Genomic DNA, 20,698 nt, shown 5'->3' with positions numbered 1-20,698 from the left:
CTAGTTCTCAAAGATAGTTACCTCTTGGGGGCTCAAGGTGACTAAGCGCACAAGGAGGGTGCTGAGGAAGTGGACAGACAGCCCCTTGGCGGACGTGGTTAGCAACAAAGACACGGGTCTAAGAATGGAACCCACCAAACTGCCTTGGTGCTGGTTAGGTTTTATTTTAACAGGATGTTTTCTGTTCAATTATTTTTCAAAATATCAGTTATATCAATATTAGAAGTGTAAACAGGTACAAAATATACAGTACATAGAAACATTTTTCTTAACTAGTCTATTCCTAATAAAATGCAGGACAGAGTGAATGAATGGATGCCATGGCCTTTCCTTGCAAAGAGAGGCAGGAACCCTTTTGGGCAAGAGGACCAAAGGCTGCTTCAAAAACCAGGAATGGATATGTGTGTGGTGGGGATAGCACTACGGTGGACAAGAAATCTGGGCCCATTTCTAATTCCACTTTGAAGACTTTTGAGGTGGGACTGAGCAAGCCACTTACATGTTACCAGCCTCCCAGGTTGCCTCCTGAGCAGCCCTAGTGTGTGAATGAGCACACACACCAAAGAGGCCAGGTTCCCGAAGGCTTCGGAGCCAGATACTCCTCCTCTGAGGCCTAAGGATCTGACTCACTGGGTGTGGGACAAGTCTTTTCAGAGGGCAAAACCCAAAACCTTTTCTCCCTTAAACTAAGGCTTCAGGAGGAACTGTGTCCCAGCTGTGGCGCTTCCTGGCTCCTGGCACACATTGTGCATTCAATGGCGAGGGGCCGAGATATGCCCCCTTTGAGCCCTTTTCATCTCATTTCTATAAAGAAACAAGTACCTGTCCTGCTACTTCCCAAAGTCAGGTATGATCAAGTGAGATGTGATGTGCAAGTACTCTGGAAATGAGACACTATAGGAGGGGCAGCACACCAGAAGCATCTGGGGTCTGGGCCGCTGGCTCCAGGCCTGGCTCTGCATAACCAGATGTGAGGGCTCCACACTCAGCCTTGGCTCTTCACTTCCTCCAGACCTGACAGCTCCACATGGCTCTCCTTGATGGGGCCCAGGAGTCCCTGGGGGATGTTGTCAAGTGCTCTAGGACAGTACTGCGGATGGCATGGTGCAGAATAGGGAAAAGCCAGGCCAGTGCTTAGGGGCCTTTTCAATAGGCAGGCAAGCTGACCACTGCCTTGACTCTCCTGGTCTGGTCCTTCCTGCTGAGTGGAAGCTGGGGTTCCAGGTCCTGTACCCTTCTTTGCCCAGGCCCAGACCTGCTGCCCAGGCAGACTGGTGAGTCAACTCCCACAGACTGTGCTGTCTGGAGACCAATCCCTAGAAGTCCTGGGGCCAGGGGTATCCAGGGCCCTCTTCACCTCCAGGACCCCACCCACCACCCTCCCAGCACTGCCATCAGACTCAGGAGACATGGCGGACACACACCCTGAAAAACAAAAGTGCACGACAGGATCTCAACTGATGCTGCTACTGTTTTCCAGCTTTTTCCTCAAGAATTAAAAAAGAAACAAGAACAAAAACCGGGTTTGCAGTTAAATTACTTGAAATTCTACTACGGTATGCAGTTTCACAATCAGAATCCTACTGTGTCTAGAGGTGGAGCGTTCCTCTTGTTCCAGTGATCAGTTCAGCAATGTGGGAATTTGGTTCTGCCAGTCTCCCTTTCTGCCTCTAGGCTTTCAACGCCACCCTGCTGTCTGCACTCAGGACTTTGTACATTTTAGCCCACGGGGGCTATGGTAGTGGGGGTGTTCACAGGTCGCCACCATCAGTGGGTCCTAGGACGCTTAGGCCACAAGTCCAGTCAGTCACGAGGTCTGTGGAAGCCAAGGGTCCTTTGGCTGCGGGGCTCTTGAAGGGGTCGGGGGGCCCGGTGGGCAGGGGCGGGAGCGGCTGCCCGCGGGCCGGCGCCTTGGCCCCCGCGGCGTGGTTGCGCTGGTGCTTGCGGAGGTGGTCCTTGCGGATGAAGCTCTTGCCGCAGACGGTGCAGGTGAAGGGCCGCACGCCTGTGTGCGTTCGGTAGTGGTCGATGAGCTTGGAGCGCTCTGTGAAGCGCTTCTCGCACTCGGTGCAGGGGAAGGGCCGCTCGCCCGTGTGCAGCATGCGGTGGCGGATGAGGTGCGCGGGGCGCGTGAAGCAGCGGCCGCACTCCCCGCACCGCAGGGCGCTGCCGTCCCGTGCGCTGCCGCCCCCTGAGGTGGCCGTGCCCGCACCCGTGCCGGTGCTGGTGGCCGTGCCCGCGCCATCTGGCAGGCCGCAGCTGCGCTGGTGCGCGCTCAGGCTCACCTGCAGCTGGAAGCTCTTCCCGCAGGTGGCGCAGGTGAAGGGCCGGCCTCCCGGGGGCGCTGCAGGGTGCTTCTTCAGGCCGGGTTTGTGGCCGAAGCCTTTCGTCCGGCCAGGGTATTTACAGGGCTCGTTGAAGGGTCTCGGGGCCTGGCTGGGATCCAGGACGGCCTCTCCATTGTCTGGGGAGGAGAAAGGCAGCCCCTCTGGCACGGTCCTTGGGTTCAGGCCCACCGGAGGTTTACACCGGAAATTCCAGCCCCACCGGACCCCACCAAACAGCCAGTCCCCCGCAGGGGTCTCCTCCTGGGCCACTGCAGGGCTGAGCTCTCCCATGTCCCTCTCAGGCCTGGCCGGCTCACGCAGCCCCAACACGGGGTCCTGGCCAGGGAAGGAACTACCCTGGCTTTCCCAGGCTCCTTCTTGGACAGGACTAGGGAAAAACCTTGTGGCTTGGCCTGGTGCAAATAGAGTCCCATGGGCCTCCAAGTCGGTAGGATGCACAGGTGTGGCCACCACCTCCTCCTCTTGGACTTCTGTTTTGATCACAATTTTTACATCTGCTGAGAAAGACAGAAAGGCACATATCATCTTGGCCCTTACTCTTGAGGAATTAAGGATCTGATGCTTTCATTTAGAAGCACAGCAGCTATTTAGTCCTTGGGACGCTACTCTGGGCCCTCCTGGCCAAGCCTCAGGACCAGACTCTGCAGAGCACTCCACCATGGTGGTGAGGCTATCTCATGACCCAGAGGACACTGTGTCCTAGTGCCTTTGCCACAGCAAGGCAACCCCCAGATCTGCCCCCCAGCTTTTGTTTTCATTTTGGCTGTTAAGGCTAATCATGAATTTTCCTAAGAAAAGGAATTCTGACCAAAGGAGGCTACTGCCCAAGGTGCAAAGGCATAGGCACAGGTTTAGATAAATCTGAGACTGGGCTCTGCTTGTACCAGCTGTGGACATCAGGCATGTTTCCAACCAGCAGCTCCTCTGTGAATGTCAGATGTCAGGGGATTAAGCAAGATAACACATCCAAGAAGCAGTCACCCAGTTAATGATGAGAATATTAGAGAATGAGTAGAAAATGAGTAGGAATGTATATAAAGGTACTGTAATTTCACATCCCAAGGTTTTATACCAGGGACCTTGGCTTTTAACATATTTTGGTGGATGCTAAGATGACAGAAATTATAACTTGAGGTAGCATAACAGAAGAAAAAAACGAATACATAAGTTTGGTAAGTGATGCTCCCAATTCTGGCCTTTGGAAGGCCAATACCTAAGAAGTGGTTTTGGCTTTGTTTTGTTTGCTTCTATGCCAGAGGAGCCATGTGAGTCTGGAGAGGAGGTCTGTCCTTCAAGAAATCAGAACATTAGAATAGAATGCTTAACACCACATGAAAGAGAATGGTCTAAAACATGGATACTGTCAGGAAAGACTGCTCAAGCCTAAGCATTTGGAGGAGATAAAAAACAGAATTCAGAATTAAAATAGTCATGAGATCACAGACACCCAAAGGTCAGGGTACCTCACCAATAAACAGGGCTCCCAGTGGAGGCACCCGCCTCCTCTCTCGCCACCCCCCATACCTTCTGTGGAGGCTGCTGTGTTGAGCTTCAGTGTCCCGTCTGAGCATGCCGATGAAGGATGGTGGGGAGGGAGATCTGCTTGCCAGGAAGTGGGTGGGATAGTGGTTGGAAAGTTGGAATGGACGCCTGCAATGAAGAGACCAGAGCCATGGTCAGGGGCAGGAAGGGTACGGGGAGCAGAAGAAAACTGTGGAGGGGAGGGCAGCTAAACCCCAAGAGCCCCACAAGGACTTTTCTGAATGATCATGACAACCCAGCCTCTCTGATGTCAGAGCATGGGGAAGCTCAGATGTCACTGAGAAGGAGCCCTTTTCCAAGAGGCAGCTGTTGATGTCACTGCCTGAGGCTGGGGACAGGAAAAGCAGGCATGTGTTGGCCTAGATAATCTGCTAGGCCAAAGAACACTCAGGAACAGTGTCACCAACCCCCAGAGGGCCTGTGAGATATGCTTCAGTCCAGACCCTTCCTCAAGGAAGGCAAACTTCTATACTAGTCAGACCAGAAGTTCTGAGAGACCATAGCTCCCCACAGCCTCTCAGGAACCTCCCCCAGTTCTTGCCCTCAGTTTCTACAACTCATTCCTGTGTCTACTGCTCTGTCTTAGCCACTCACCTGAGGTAGCGTCTGTGGAGATGTCTCCTGTCCCAGAGTCCAGTTGGCTGAGGCCCCAGGGCTCCTCCCCAATATCTGGCTGCCCGGATGCCCAGGCTTCCACGCCCAGTGCCTGTGGCTCCTGCAGCTGGAGCTCACCTTCCTGCTTGATCTGCATCAGAAGGTCAGGGGCAGGAACAGGGGGCCCAGAGCCTAGGAAAGGGAGAGTGTGTGAGTCCCTTGGCCCTGAGCTCATAAATATGCAGCCAAGGAAATGGACACATTGGCCTTACACAGGTTCAACAGCAAAGAGTCTGATGGGAAGGAAGGTAATAGCAAGTAGGGACTTTGGACTGGAGCTAGTCCATGAGCTGCTCTGGGAAGTCCTGCTTTCACTTAAAACACAGGAGTGACAGATAAAACTGAACCTCAAATTCCTCTTCTCCCCAACTTTAACCCTCATATACATGGTTAAATGACTCAAAAGAAAGAGTTCAGATATATGAGTAAGAGTTCAGTCAAGAGTTGCTGTAGAAGACAAATGAACCCACAGTGTTGCTTTCATAGAACACAGGCCTTAGGGGCTGGGCTTTCATGTCCATGTGGTGCTGACCTGCTGCAGGCAGCCAGGATCTATAAGGCTCTGTCCTAAGTGAGATGGGGCCTAAGAAAACTCTAACCACTAAAGGGAGTTACTAGGAAGCTGTCCACCTGTCCAGGGGTGTGCGAGGGAAGTGACCCGTAAGACACTGGAGTTCAGCATCTACACAGAATTCATTCTACCCACACAGTGCAGGTGCCCTACGCTGAGAAGCTCACTGAAAAGGTGCTGAGAGTCATGGAGACCCAGGAGAACCCAGCACAGGCAAGAGCAAACCTGCCCCATGGGATTACCCCTACAACTCAGACTACAGGGGTCCCCTACACACTAAAACTAGAGGAAAAATTAAAAATTAGACCAGAAGAGGAGCCAAATAGTCATGGGAGTCACTGGCAGATTTTGCTCTCAAGAACCATAAAAAAAAGGATAGGTTGAATGATATAGTAACATAAGTATGTCTAAAATATTCAAAGAAATAAAAGAAGGAGCAGAATCTCTAAGGAAGGAGAGTAAATTCTTTTTAAATAGATAGATTTGAAAAAGAGTGAAATAAATTCTATAAATGACAAAAGCAGTTGTGGAAATTAGAAACTCAATAAATGGCTTATCAGTCTGAACACAGCTGAAGAGAAAATTCATGAATTGGAAAATGGATCTGGGGACATAACCTAGAGCAAAGCACTGGAGATAAAGAAATAGAAAATACGAAAGAGAAGTTAAGAGCCATGAAGGATAGAATAAGAAGTTCTAACAACCGGTGGTAGAAATTCCAGAAGTAGAGAACAAAGAAAGGGGCAAATGGAAGTAGGTAAAGAAAGAATGGCTGAGAATTTTCCAAACTTGAAGGCATTATGAACCCATAGTTTAAAGGGTTCATAAAACTATGGGTTCCAAAGTAGAAAATAAACACAAATAAATAAACAGACAACATTCAAGTGAAATGAAATAACAGCAAAAACAAAGAAAAAAATCTTAAAAAGCACTAAGGAGAAAACAATAACATTCAGCCTGAAAGCAGATTTACTACAATAATCAGGACATCAGAGATAATGGAATATCTTCAAAAAGCTGAGAAAGCCATGCAAGGTGGTGCTTGCCTGTAATCTCAGCAACTTGGGAGGCTGGGGCAGGATCACAAGTTCAAATACTGTCTCAGCAATTTAGTGAGACTGAGTCTCAAAATAAAAAGGCTGGCTTAGTGGTAAAGTGCCTTTGGGTTAAAAAAAAAGAAAAAAAGAAAAAGCTGAGAGGAAAATATCTGTTAACTCCTTTTATGAAGCTATTATAATTTTGATTATACAAACTAATGTATATGAAAAAATGTATAAAATAATCTCATTTATGAACACATATGAAAGATTCTAAATTAAAGAATTACAAATCAAATCCCATAATGTATTTTCAAAATAGAAAGAGATAACACTTTATGAGCAAATCAGGTTTATCAAGGATAAGATGAGACTAGAAAATATGGTAATATAATTCACAAAGTTAACAGTAATGGCAAAGACAATATGATCATCTTAACAGATGTAAAAGCAGCATCAAGTCTTCTTTCTGGCATATGGCTGGCTAGATGTGCAGAGAAACAGAGAAACTCCTTCCAGACTGGGACAGCTAAAAATAAAAATGCTGGGTATAGTATAAAAATAAGAAAAAGGAAAAAAAAAATCAAAGTATAGATGACTTACAAATAAAGTAAGGAAAACAAACAGAGGCCAGAAACTAAGAAAGCCCCAGTTTCTACAGTAAATTAGAATGGAGGACATCCAGCTCCTGCCCAGGTCTGAGTGGCATGCTCCCATTAGGGAAGGAGTGTGGCAGGTCTAGGGTCAGGTGTGTGTGGGGGTCAGCTGGCTGGAGACACCCCACCACCCAACTGGCAACATTCCCAGCAGACTAAACTTACAACCCAAGCCCAAACTGCCACTCAGGGCACTGCCTGCCCTGTCCTTGGCTCCAAGCTGTGTGGGGAAGAATACTCCTGGTAGTGATGCTCAGACCTCAGCCTGGGGATAGAGCTGAAAATATAAAGAGAGATTATAGAGGCAAAGATGAAAACCTCACGAATAAAAGATTGGAGAGAAAGGGGCAAGACAATATTCAAAGAGAGAACATTGCTAATTTCCTTGAACTGATGAAAATATCACGGATTGAAGCAGGAGAAAGAAACATAAGTCCACACGTAAAGGTACTGCAGTGAAACTGCCAATTCTCAAAGACAAAGCCTTATTAAAAGCAGGCAGAGAAAAAAGACAGATTACCTGCAAGATCAACAGCTGACTTCTGCAAAGCGACAGTCTCACAAGGCTAAGAGAAAGTAATAGACCAGAATTCTGTCTTTCAAACAGGGATAGAATATAGAATAAAGATTTTTTCATATAGAAATAGATCCATATATAAGTACACTTAAACTGAAAGTTCATTACCAACATACCCACAAAAATAACTCCCCACAAAGAAAAATTCTAAAGCTTCCTTTAAAAAAGGCAGCAAGGATCCACACACAAAAGCCACCATGACCAGGGAAAAGATTTGGAGCAGTAGGGTCCCACGGGACAGGCAATTGGCAGAGGGGCTCAGTAGCTGCATTGTAAAATCTTGAGGAAACAGATGGAAGGATTCACCCCAATATGTCCAAAATGCTATTTCAACATACAATCAATACAAAATAAGGTACCTTATATAGTTTTATACACACATCCTTCATATACATTTTTTTTTTCTTTTTTGCACATAGTTTTCAAAATCTGGTCTACATTTTGTCCTTACAGCCCATTTCAAGTGCTCAATAGCTACCTGTAGCTGGTGGCTATAATTTTGGACAGTTAAAGGGCAAAGACTATCAGTCTGTAAATAAACAAAAAACACAGAAATATGCTGTTTACCAGAAAACTCACACCTGTAACAGAAGGATGCAGAAAGCAATATCACAGAATACAAGATAAACTAAGCCAGAATTAACAACACAAAGTGATATAGCTACATATCTTAGAAGAAATTGACTTTAAGAATAAATAATAAAGCAAAACTAAAAGAACTCTGGAGAGGAATGGACAGATTGCCCTCACAGTGGGGGATTTTGATACATATTTTTCATAATTGGTAAATATCACCAACTAAAGGTCATAGAACTAAACAACACTTGGCAAACCTGATCAAATGGACACAAGTAGAAACCAAATACAGGGAGCATACATGCTTCTCAAGCACATAGTGAGGAAGAAAAAAGAACACTCCAGGTTATGAAACAAATCTCAGCAAATTTTAAAAGATGAATATTTTACACACTGTCTTTTTTAATGATAATACAATTAAGTTAGAAGTCTTCAAGTCCTCATATTTACTAAAATTTAAAACAAACAAACATTGCTTTCTAAATAATCCAAGGGTCTAAGGAAAAATCACAATGACAATTAGAAGATAACTGGACCCAGTAGAGAAGAATATTATCTATCCAGACACATGGGCTGCAGGCACCATGGCACAGAGGACTTCTACAGCTTTGTGTGCTCTTAATAAGAGCTGCAAATTAATAGGCTAAGCAGTTACTGCAAGGTGTTAGGAAAGAAATAACACCACCAACAAAATCCTTTAAAAAGTAGAAGACAATGACAAATATCAGAGTATAAATTACTAAAAGGGAAAACAAGGACAGAATACTGACAGCATGAAGTTGGTCCAGTGAAGAGGAAATTAGACCAGTTCATCTCCAGCAAGCACATCAGGAGGAAAGGAGACAGCATCAGGAACCAAATGGAGAATGGAAAAGGGGAGGCAGTTTGGATTCAGCAGAGGTTAGAAAGACAACAAGGCATTACAGATGTCATTCCAAGTAATCAGAAAATCCCAGGGAAACAGACAAATTCCTAGAAAAAATTACAACTTTCCAAAATAACCAGTGAAAAAATAGAAACGCTAAATAGTCTAATAACTAAAATAAGTTAAATGGATAGTCAAAATGTCCCCTACAAAGAAAACTGGAGGCTCAGGTGACTTTATTGGGATTTTCTACTAAATGTTCAAGGGTAGAAAATTCCAACATTACACAAACTCCCTGAAATAAAAACAGAGGGCCTACATCAGAGCTTATATCTTGAATAACCAAATAATGCAGACAGTCTGAAAAAGGAAAATTATGAGCTTACTTCACTCATGAACAAAGATGCAAAGTCCTAAGCAAAATGATCATGACAAGTCTGGAAATGTATATAAAGGTCATGACTATGTTAGGTTTACTCCAGGATTACAACATCGGCTTAACATTAGGAAATAATATAATTGACCTTATTAGAGAGTTAAGGAGAAAAATTATATAATCATCTCAATAAACACCAAGAAGAAAATAAAAAGCATTCTACAAATTCCAGTCACTGGGGTTTGGAAAGATGGTGAAATGAGACAGACATCATTACCCTAAGTACATATATGAAAACACCAATGGTGTGACTGTACTTTGTGTTCAACCAGAGACATGAAAAATTGTGCTCTATTTGTGTAATATGAATTGAGTTGCATTCTATTGTCATAACAAATTAGAATAAATAAGATAAAAATTTTTTTTTTTAAATTACAATCACTCCTGTTGGAAATACCTAGCAAGTCAGAAATGGGGGGGACTTCTTCAGCCTGATAAAGGGGATTTGTAAATGAGACATTTAGTAAATGTTATTCTCACTGTGAAAAATTAAAAATTATTCTCTTTAAAATCATGAATCCATAGGACACCTGTTATCATCACTTCTATTTAAGGATTTCCCTGCCCAATAAGAGAAAAATAAACCATAAAGATTTGAAATTAAAAAAATAGTCTTATTTCTCAAAGATGATATGATTAACTTTTCAGAAAATCTGAAAACCATTAGATAATTATTAGAAAAGTTATTAGTGCCAATGAGAATTTTAGCAAGGTTCCTGTATAGAAATATCAATAAATAACACAACTGCCTTTTTTTTACTATTAGGATTTTGAGGGAGCTGACCAATTACTATTTTCTTTCCTGTTGTGGCTCTTAAACTGAGAAAACAAATGAGGAAGGCCAGTGAAGCTAAGCTACTTTTATTAGTGATAATTTAGGATGTAGTTTTTATCTGTGCAGAAGGAATTCTTCATGCTGACCCTAAAACCAGAAGTAACCTGGGCCAGCATAGAGCCTGTCCCTTGCAAAGCAGCAGAGGGCACCTATCCCTGGGGGCAGCAGGCAATTGGACCGAGGAAGGGCAGGGGGATGGAGATGGCACCTTGATTAAGCTGCAGCTGCAGGGAATGGTGATCCCTGCCCCCAAGTAAAAACAAGACACCACTGACCACAGAGACTGAACAACAACAAACAAAGAAACAAACAAACCAAAAACAACCTAGGAATATAACTGACAAAAGAATGTGTAGACCTTGTTGGGAGAAAATGATCTATTTTTATTTTCTGCAGTGTGGGGGATTGAACCAAGGGCTGAAGGCATGATATGCAAGCATTCTACCACTGAGCTACACCCTCAACCTACTTTTTGGGAGAAAATTATAAACCTTCATTGAGACATCACAGAAATGGAGGGACTGAGGATAGTCAAGGATGATACGACTCAGTAGAGTGAAAGGTCAATTTTCTCCCAAATGTTTTGTAGATTGAAGTCAACTCCAACCATAACACGGACTGGATTTTTCATGGTGCTTGATGAGGTAATTTGAAAGTTTCTCTAAATAGCAAAGGAAAAATGAGAACAAAGGGCTAGTGATAAAGAACCAGGGCTCTCCCTCAGATCACCACAAAATCCATTCCTAGTGGATTAAGAACTTGCACATGAAAGGCAAGAATAGAAAACCTCTGGTAGGAAATGAGACGTGTATTATGACCTCTTGGTTGGACAGTATTCTTAACTGGAGAAGACATACAAAGCATGAACCATAAAGCAAAAGACTAGAAGATCCAAGAATACGGAAGTGAAAAGCATCTGCACTTTAAAATATACCACAGGCTGGTGCGCAGCATGCAGCCCTGGGTTCCATCCCCAGCAACACGAGGAAGCATAAACAGAAAAACCTACCATCAACACCACAACTGACAGCAAGATTCATATCCAGAATATGTAAAGAACTCTTACGAATTTAAAGAAAAGTGGACAAAAGACATTTCACAAGAAAATAAATAGTGGATATAATGCTGAAGCTTCCTAATTTTGAAAATGCATATTTAAATCACAATTTTTTGACTATTTCAACTTCCACCAGATGGGCAGAATGGAAATGGCATTTCAAAGCCAGTGAAAATAAGATATGTTAGGAATCCCCAGGCCCTGCTGGGGAGGGTGCTGACTGGTATCCCCACTTCAGAAACACTTTGTCATTACCAGGTGACGGTGAGCACACCACCTCTCCTACAACCCGGCACTCCTGGGTCTATACCCATGTCAGTATCTAGGGACTTTTATATACACACAAGAATTTTCACAACAGCATTGTCTTGAAGTAAAAGAAAGAAAGAACACAAACACCCACCAACAGTAGAAGGAAAAAATGTGTTATAGTCATAAAACAGAAAACTATGAAGTGGTGAAAGTCATGAAAATGAATGAACTACAACTGCACTACGCCAACACAGACACTCAGGCGCATGATGTCAGGTGGGAAAAGCAAACTCAAGAACATGCGCGATAAGACTCCATTCATAAATAGTTCAACAGGCAAAAACTAAACAATGTTACTTAGGGATATGTACAGAGGAAATAAAAATGTAAAGAAAGCAAAAGGCTGATGAGCTCTGTTTCTGAATTTTCTATTAATCCGAAAGAGGAAGGCAGGGACTGTGGTCGGGGAGGCATGATGGGTTCTGAAGGCTCTGGCCGGGCTCTTTGTGTGCTGGATACTGGGAACTGTGTTGACTAGCACTCCACCCATTATGTGAGTTTTATTTACTATTATGTATAATACAGAGTAACAAAAAAACCTAGGCACTATTTAAACAGAGGGGAAAAAAATCTAGCATTTGGCACAATATAACATTTATTCATAATAAAAACTGTTGGCTAGCCACAAGCAGAAGGACATGCCTTTAAACTAAGAGAATCTTCAAATGTCTATGAAAAAAAATCAAACTTAATGTGGAAACTCTAGAAATATATGTCATCCATAGATGAGGATGCTATCATTCTACTATTCTTCAATGTCCTAGCCAGACTGCTACACAAACAAAAAACAAAAACAAAATCAAAATCAGAGATGACAGGTGCGCTACTGTGGAGGATGTAATTGTATATGTAACAAATCCAAGAGCCTCTAAATAGATATTTCTCTCTGCCTAATGAGAGAACACATTTTCTTTCACTAAACCCAAGCCAATAGCATACCTGACCCAGTAACAACCATAAAACATGTAATCAATTCTACAAATCTGACTTAGGAGAGAAACTGTAACTATCAGGAGAAATTGTAAAACCTTATTCAACCACAAAGAGAAATCTTTGGTAAGTGTTCCCATGAAGAGCAAGGCTCAATATTTTTTAAAAATATTTTTATTAGTTGTTAATGGACCTTTATTTTATTTACTTACTTATATGTGGTGCTAAGAATCAAACCCATGCTAGACATGCGCTCTACCATTGAGCCACAACTCCAGCCCAAAGCTCAAAATTTTAATGGTAGCAATTCCCTAACATTAAATTGTAAATGCAATTCCAACAGGATTTTCTTGAGAACTTGACATGAATATTCTGAAATTCATACAGAAGAGCAAAGATCTAAGAATAGCCAAGAAAAACCTTGAAGAATAAGCAGGGAATGCTTGGTTTGCTAGATTGTGAGGCATATTATAAAGCTGAGAGAGTGTCCTAGAGAGGACCAACAGGAACCACAGAGCCCAGGAACAGCCTCAAGCACACATGAAACCCTGGCTCAAGACAGAAGCTGTGCTACAAACCAATGGAGAAAGGACAAGACACTTGGCAAATTGCTGGAAAAGTTGACATCTTTGTGGGGAAAACATGTAAATTTTCCCTTGTAGCCTATACAAATATTAATTCTAGAATGGACTGAAGAATTAAATTTGGAAAGCAAGACTTTAAAAGTTTTATAAGAAAATATAACAGAACACCTTTCTGACCTTGGATGAGGAAGGGCAAGGACAGCCACAAAGAAAAAGCACAGGTCATAAAGGAACAGACTGGCAGGTATGCCTACCAAAAATCAACACGTCCACAGAAGAACTGCAGAGCTCAAAGATCTGCCAGATTAGGGGCAGATGAATGTAATGCGCATAGTGGATGAGGATCAGCACCTAGAACACAAACAAGGATGTCCAGAATCAATACAAAAGTGAAAAAGGACTGGGTAGAAAAAACAGAAAAAAAAAAACCCAATTCACAGAAGAAACCACATCACCTTGTGAAGAGGATGCCCGACTTCATTAACAGTCGGGAAAATACAAATTAAACCAAGAAACCACTGTGCCTCCATCCAACTGGTAAAAAATGATGTAAAGTGGGCAAAGATGTGAGAAAACAGGTGCTTCGTAGCTGCTCAAAAAGAATCTGTGGTAACCATCAGGAAAGTGGCGTGGCAATGGCAGAGAGGATAGTGTGCCTGAGCACTCCTGGGCTCATCCCTAGCACTAAAAACAAAAAACAAGAATCATTCTCAGCTTGTGGGCCATAGGAACAATTGGCCTAGGTTTCACCCAAGAGCCACAGTTTGCCAATCTCTGGCCTAGTGAGGTGATGCCAGGGATTGCTGGGCAATGCTGGGTGCTCACTTGACATTGCTGGTTGGGAGAATCAGGTGAGACCAGTAGCAGGCTTGCAGACAGGTACCTGAGCGCAGATGCACAACAGGCAGGCAGATTTCCCCAGAACTGTGCTTCTGCCAGATGGGTACAGTGAACAGAGGAGGAATAGAGAGTTGAGGCTGTACGAAGGGACCACTGCAGATGGCCACAGAGGGAAGGGAGGATGGGCCAGGATGGAGAGAAGGTGGGAGGGTTCAGGGCTCACAGCTTCCTGAGGTTAAGGGCCCAGGGCACTCAGGCTCTAGAGAGAGAGAGAACTGGAAAGATGGATGGCAGGGGGTGGTTAGGAGGGGTGCTGTAACTGTCATCGACAAAGGTTGACCATGTGGGGCAGAGAAGAGCCAAGGACCCTCCATGTGGATGCTGCCTTCGCCAAGAGTGAAGGCATTAAGAGTGACAAGGTGGAAAGGGGGATCCCCAGAGATCTGAGAGACCTGAGCACCTGGGGCAGGGTTTACAGAATTTACAGAACAGGGAAGGGAAGCCAGCAGAGGGGCAAAACTGAGGAGCAGGATACCTCCTCCTGCAAGCCCAGTGTCAGAGGGACATGGGGAAGAGGACAAGAGAACTGCAGAGAAGCAAGAACAGGCAGGAACACTCAGGATCCAGCAGGACTTGCTAAGCACTGTGGAGGAATTCATAGAAGACAAAGAAAAAGGGACATGAAGCCTGACAGAGGCAGGGACAGGCCGGATGAGGGTGGGGGACAGTAGGGGTCCTCCCTAGTGCTTGCACTGAAGGGCCACATGGGACTCCTATCAGACAATGGGAGTCTGAGTGCTGAAGGGGTTTTGATGGCAACTGGGGTTCCTCCGGGCTCTCATTCGCTTTTAATTAATGATGGTGTGGGAGCTTGGGAAGGCCCTGCAAGTGTTACAGATAAAATAAAACCAGCCACATGAACCCCCCCACCCAGATGTGGAAGCTGGAGGCTGCCTGTGACCTGTAGTTGTTCCCTGTGGATAGTGCTCTGCTCCTGGTCACCTTTCTATACTTCAACCATCAGCACAGTCCTCAGCACCTAGAAGACTTTCAAAATATATTGCTAAACTAAACCACTGAGAGTATTAGCAGAAGCTGGTCACAAGGTCAGTTCTGTATGTGCTTTTGCCTTTGATAAAATGAAAATCTAACTGAGATGAAGCAACAAACACATAAGACACAAATAGTGCACATGAGTTGGCCACAGAAAGACTTCTGAGTCACACAGTGTTGAAGGAAGGGAACCCTGGGACAGTCAAGGTAGGAAGCAGGGATGGAACAGAGACAGGGTCTTCCTGGCCAGAGAATCCAGCAAGGTCTTCCCCTCAGGAATGTGGTTTTTCTCATATGTCCCCTGTCCTTTTCTGAACTTTCAAATGTGCTCCAGGGAAATCTGAGACACTGATATCTAGCATTCACATTCACCTTAAATAAATTCATGAATTTTATAACATTGGACCACACAGCTTGCCAACAGAATTCCGTTGTGCAGCTGGGAATAGACTTAAAGGCAGCCAGTGGATGTTGCAAAGCTCTGGATGAATTCTGTGTTCAACAGATTCTTCCTTTCTCTGCCCAAATCCTCTACTCTCTTCCCATCATTCTGTGTGGCTGGCTGGCTGGCTGGTCTGCCCGTTTCTATGCGGAAGGCACTAGCTTCCAGAGTGCCAGCTGAGTAGGTTAGAGGTTATACATCGACTACAGAAGGCAGACTTCACACACCCATCTCATGTTTCTCCCGTCTCTCGGGAAACAAGCAATTAGCATCCCTAACCCGCTACTTTTCTGCTTTCATCCAATCACCTGGTGTCTCCCTGGCCTTCTCCCACCCTTCACCTGGACTGGGGTCCACAGGAACGTCTGGAACCTTGGGGCCAGCACGACGCCAGGTGCAGGGCTCCTTGCCTTGTTCAATCTGGGAGAGGACTTCAGGCTTGGAGATGGCATAGTCTGAGGAAAGAGAGGAAGGTTAGCTTTGGCCATGTTCCCATCAGAGCAAGGGAAAGGCAGCTGGAAAATCAAGAAAGGTCTGGAAATTAAATGTCTGGGTTGGTAGAGAGCAATGGTTCTCAAAGGTGGGCAACTTTGCTAGAAAGCTTGATCATCTTGTATAGTCTAGGAGAGGTGCTGCTGGCATCTGCCGGGCACAGGGCAGGGCTGGTTTGAACATTTGACAGCACAAAGGACAGCCCCAGCCAACAAAGAGTTACCTGGCCCTGTGTCAGCAGTGCTGGGCATAAAGCCTCCACAGGAGCCAACAGCTCACGTCTGCACTCTAGAGCGCAACAGCACGCCTGTGCCCATTCCCTTCCTCACCAAGGACACCTCATCGCCCTTTATTCTGAGGTCATAGAGAGCTCATCTTGAGCTGGAAATGGGCCCAGGAGGCAGAATCCAGGCCCTTCCCAGGCAGTGACCCTTAAGTCTGGGACAGCAAGGCTTTGGGCAGGGGAAAATGCTTGCTGTAGGAAGCAAGATCTGTCCTATTCTCTATGGACCCTGAAGAATTATCACATAAAGGCCAAAAGCTCTGCAAGAGAAGGTAAAGCAAGTCCTTCTTCAATATGTGGTCAATTTGAGACTGGACCTTAGAGCAGAGGAGTTCCTGCAATCTACATCTCAGCAGTTATGTCCACAGTCTAGGCCCTGTTAGGAAAGGGACCTTCATTTTCCTCACTCTGCCACTCCAAAAGGCAGAAGGGGGAATCTGACTATTACTAGCATCATCTTTAGGAGGAGGAAGACAACTCCCTTGCTCAAAGTATCTAGGGGTTTACATGTCACTGAGATGAAAACAACCAGCAGAAGAAAGAGACTGGGGACTTATAAAATCCACTTGACAGAGAAGGGAGTGCCAGGCCTTACCCAGGGAGACCAGTGTCTCATAGTTGCCCCTCATCACATGCTTGTAGAGCTCCTTCTGCCAGTCCTCCAGCTTGCCCCACTCCTGCTCGGAAAAATACACGGCCACATCATCAAAGGTCACGGGCACCTGGAACCACAAGTGTCACACTCGCTCACCCACACACTTACAGGCACAGCCCCAAGGGCTCCCAACTCCAGGGCACCCAAAGGCTACCTTGGGGACCTCCCCCTTGCTGCCAGGGGGCAGCCGAAGGATCCAGAAGTTCCTGTTGCGCAGCAGGTTCTCCACGTTCTCTAGCCGCCGCTGCAGCAGCCCGTACTCCTGCAGCAGGGTCCCCAGCACGGCCCACTTGCCCTCCAACTGGTTGCCGAACTCCACGGCCGTCTTCTCACAATCAGCCAGCTTCTTCTCAGCCATCCCTGTTCGACCTTCTAGGGAAAGCAATCGGGCAGCCTGCGATTCGATCTTCCTCTCCATGGCCTGAATTGTAGCTGCCATTGTCCATGGAGAAATCTTTCAAAAATGAGAAACCAGCGTCACTCATTGCATTCACTGTATCTATGACCCCATCTCCCTAGGCATGGGAGAGGCAGGCTGAGAGCAGGGAGCCCATGTCTGTGGGAAGTGGGAATCTCCTGTCTCATGTGCCAGATCTCAACCTGGAGATCACCTCCTTTGGGAATCTCAGATCTGGCCCGTGGCTGTGGCGCCTTGCTTCCAGCCCCTAGAGCACACGGCAGAATCCCATCTTGAGGCTCACCACCCTATCTGGCCATTTCCTGCAGGGCCAACACCATGAGGCCTTGGAGGCGCACTGCAGCTTTTCACAGCACAGTGCTCGACACACAGCAGGCGCTCAGTATGATTTTGCAAAGTAAACAGTGACTTAGCATTGCTGGGGTGTTTTAGTGGAGAAATGGTAAACTGCAGATTTACTAGAGCCCAGCCTGCACTCCCGGTACCCACAGGAACTGTACTGCCGATGACCCAGCAAAAAACCCCCAGCTGTTCCACTGAAACCACACAAACAAGAGTGTTGCTCAATTCTTTTTTTTAAAGCACCTCCTGTCCTCTTTTAACAAGACAGAAAAATCTAATGGCCAATTCCCCTTTCTCCAAGACAATCTGATCTTGTCCCTCACTCCTTGCAAGCTAGGATTACCATTACTGCAACTTCATTAAGCTAGTTGGATTTTTTTCACACTACCTGAGCCTCCTGAGATTCTCTTTCTCTCCTGGCTCCTACCTTTCCCAATGTAAAATTGATAGTCTCAAGACCTTTTTGTAGCTGTAAGAAATGAGTGACGTGCCCTTGAGTCTGGTGAGGAAGATAGACACCGAGCAGAATATAGAGCACATGGCTCTATTAGAGACTGGACCTTAGTCATACTTTTAAAAGTCATACTTTTAAATGTGCAGCAAAAGTCAAAAGATATGGAGCTTCCCTGTCAATGGAAATGGCCACACAGAGGCTTGACCGACTAGCAGATGGGGACCATGAAGGAAGCACACATTTGTGGACTATCTGCCCACTACAGTCTGAGGCAGGGAGGAGTCATGTTATGGAGGCTTTTTCTGGTGACAGTAGATGGATGGATGACTTTCTGGAAAAGCATTCCTAAGCAAAATGTTGGCAACTACTTGCAAAATAAAGTGGCTTCTAGGAACCATATGTGGATTAATTTGGAGTGTGTTCTTGAGAATCAGAACATGGAAGGACACCTCAGAAAAAGGGACAAAAGGAGAGTGCTACAGGAAGCAAAAAAAAACCCTGCCCAGATGGTACTTAAAAAAAAAGTTCTCTGGCTGTCTGAAAGGATGGACTCTGGGCCTCACTAAGGTAGGACTTCAGCTGGTCTCAGAGGGTGGAGTATGGATGGGCAAAGGGATGTTTGATAGGGAAAGACTGCCATGGGAGGGGCCCTGCTCTCAAGGAGTGTGTGGTGCAGTCCTGCTGGTGCTTTGGGGGTTGGCTGGGCTTGGTAATCCTCCCTTCACCTCCAACTCCTCCTTGGGATCAACCTTGCCATATATCCCAGACTTCAACAATCTACTCCAAAATTGTCCTTGCCCCTCACCACCTGCTCTCCATCCCCTGAAATCCCATTATGTTCTAAATGCACTGTTAGAATCTTCCTGTTGCATGAAAAGGGCACCTGTGCAAACTCCAACATCATTAAGAAGACATTCCTCTTTGATAGTTGAACAATGGTGCAGTCTTCTTATCATTTTCATGTGGCTTGGGAGCCCCACCTGAGGCCTTCAGAGTGTCTACTGGGAGGTGGGGACTGTGCTCTGTTGAAGTCCACAGCCTCACTAGTGTGAAGTAGCCCTGCTGCCTTAGCTACCAGCAGGGAAACCCAAACTCCACTTAAGATGAGCTGCTGGTCTAAGCAGCAGCCAAATCCCTCAGCGGTTCCCACCCACATGACAAAGTCCAGGCCTTTCAATCCCTTCCAATTCTCTGCAGCCTCCTATTAAAGTCATCTCTTCCAAGATCATGGACTCTTTTTCTGTTCCTGGGGTCTTTCTGTCTCTCTGTGCCTTTGCCGGAGCCTCCTCCCTTCCTGGAAAGCTCCCTGGGTCTAGCTCAGTCTAATGAAACACTAACCTCCTGCAAAAGCCCAGTTCAAATCACAGAAGAGCAAAATACTGGGCCAGGATGGTCGCTGCTTCTGCTCCTGCATTCCCACGGTATGCTTCCACCTGGACACTGCGCTCCCCCTTTTCTGTTCTGCAAGATCCTTACGGTGTACCTGTCTGCTTCCCCAGCACACACCAGGTCCTTGAACTCGGAGCCACTGTCTCCCCACACTTTCTAGCTGTTTGATCATGGGCAAGTTAACTTCTCTGGGCCTCCGGTTTTTCTTTTGTACGGCAGAGATAATAACAGTACCTGCCCCATAGGTCTGCAGTGAGGACAAAATAATGCCTAAACAAGGCTAGGTGCAGTGCCTGGCTCGACAAACACAGCAGCCCTCCCGCGCCGCCCGGAGCGAGCTGGGCACATAGTGGGTGCTCAGTGTCTGCGGAATCGACGCCGGACACCTCCCAGGTGCCACCAGGCCGCTGGGGGGAGCTGGGGGAGGGAAGCTTGGGCCGAGCGCTAGGCAGAGAAAGGAGCCCGGGCGGGAGGGGGGGCGCGGGGACCAAGGGGACAGCGGCCGGGTCGGGGGCAGGAAGCCCCGGAAGGCTACGGGAACTCGGCGCGGGGCGGCGGTTCCCCCTGCCTGGCTCGGCCCGCGGTGCGGGGCCCGGGCGGCTGGCGCCGTAGGCCCCGGCGGACCCTGCGCCCCGCTCGCCCGAGCCCCAGGCCCTGCGGCCCGGCCTGGCCCCCGGAACCCCTCCCCGGGGCCTGCGGCGCCGTGAGCTGGGCCCGGGCCGCCCGGAGCCCTGAGGCCGCGCGTCCAAGCGCGCGGGCCGCCCTTACCGGAGCCGCGGCCGCCTCGGCCATGGCCCTGCGCTGTCCGGCCCGGAGGAAGTCGCCGCCGCCGCGCGCCGCCCCACGAAGGCCCGGCCGCCGGTCCTCTCGGCAGGCGGCGCCCGGCCCGGCCCTGCCTTCCCCGCCGCACTCCTCGGTGGCCGGCCTGCCTCCGCTCCGCCCGCAGACGCGCCGCCGCCGTCAGCGCCCGGCCGGTCCACACTGCATCCTGGGAGCCGGCGCCGCGGCCCGGCCGACGAAGGCCCGTGAGGCTTCCTGGAGGCAGCGCGGCCGCACAGCCCCACCTGCAGCCCGAGCGGCGAACGGCAGCGCGCGCCGCCCCGCCCGCCCCGCCGCCGCGCCCGCCCCGCCCCGCCCCCCGCGGGGCCGCGACCCCCCGCCGCCCCCGCCCCGGCCCGGGCCCGGACGCCCTCCGCGGACCCGCGGTCGGCGCGCGCTGGGTCACGCCCGCCGCCCGCGGTCCGGCCCGAGGGACTCGTTGCTAAAAGTCCCGTCCCGGCTCGAGGCACCGCGCGGGCCCGGCCGGCGCGAGCTGGGGCCGCCCAGGGCCTCCCTCGGCCCTGCGCCTCC

General features: G+C 47.4%; 1 protein-coding gene across 7 annotated transcripts; it reads right to left on the bottom strand.

Moving 5' to 3' along the window:
• Positions 1-144: 144 nt before the first annotated feature.
• Positions 145-20,389, bottom strand: Znf746 (zinc finger protein 746). Of its 7 annotated transcripts, none has more exons than XM_077796663.1 (7): positions 20,117-20,389; positions 16,900-17,199; positions 16,686-16,812; positions 15,624-15,770; positions 4,485-4,676; positions 3,873-3,998; positions 145-2,845 (listed from the first exon to the last, which is right to left on the bottom strand). In XM_077796663.1, the coding sequence occupies exons 1-7, from the start codon at positions 20,138-20,140 to the stop codon at positions 1,752-1,754; spliced, it is 2,010 nt and encodes a 669-aa protein (XP_077652789.1). In that variant the 5' UTR covers positions 20,141-20,389; the 3' UTR covers positions 145-1,751. The 7 variants fall into 7 exon arrangements, with proteins under 7 accessions (XP_077652789.1, XP_077652790.1, XP_077652791.1 ...); XM_077796664.1 differs by having other exon boundaries at positions 145-2,842; XM_077796665.1 differs by having other exon boundaries at positions 15,657-15,770.
• Between the last annotated feature and the right edge of the window lie 309 nt (positions 20,390-20,698).

Source organism: Urocitellus parryii, chromosome 3 (genome assembly GCF_045843805.1).
Source record: "Urocitellus parryii isolate mUroPar1 chromosome 3, mUroPar1.hap1, whole genome shotgun sequence".
Taxonomy (NCBI): Eukaryota; Metazoa; Chordata; class Mammalia; order Rodentia; family Sciuridae; genus Urocitellus; species Urocitellus parryii.
The sequence above is the reverse complement of the archived record's forward strand: the minus strand, read 5'-3'. Positions and strand labels throughout refer to the sequence as shown.

Excerpts from the sequence above, each read along its gene's own strand:
- Znf746 (XM_077796663.1), bottom strand. The coding sequence starts at position 20,140 with ATGGCCGAGGCGGCCGCGGCTCCG. Across the intron at positions 17,200-20,116 it reads CCGAGGCGGCCGCGGCTCCG|ATTTCTCCATGGACAATGGC; the intron begins GTAAGGGCGGCC and ends CATTTTTGAAAG. Across the intron at positions 3,999-4,484 it reads CTCCACAGACGCTACCTCAG|GCGTCCATTCCAACTTTCCA; the intron begins GTGAGTGGCTAA and ends TCTTCATTGCAG.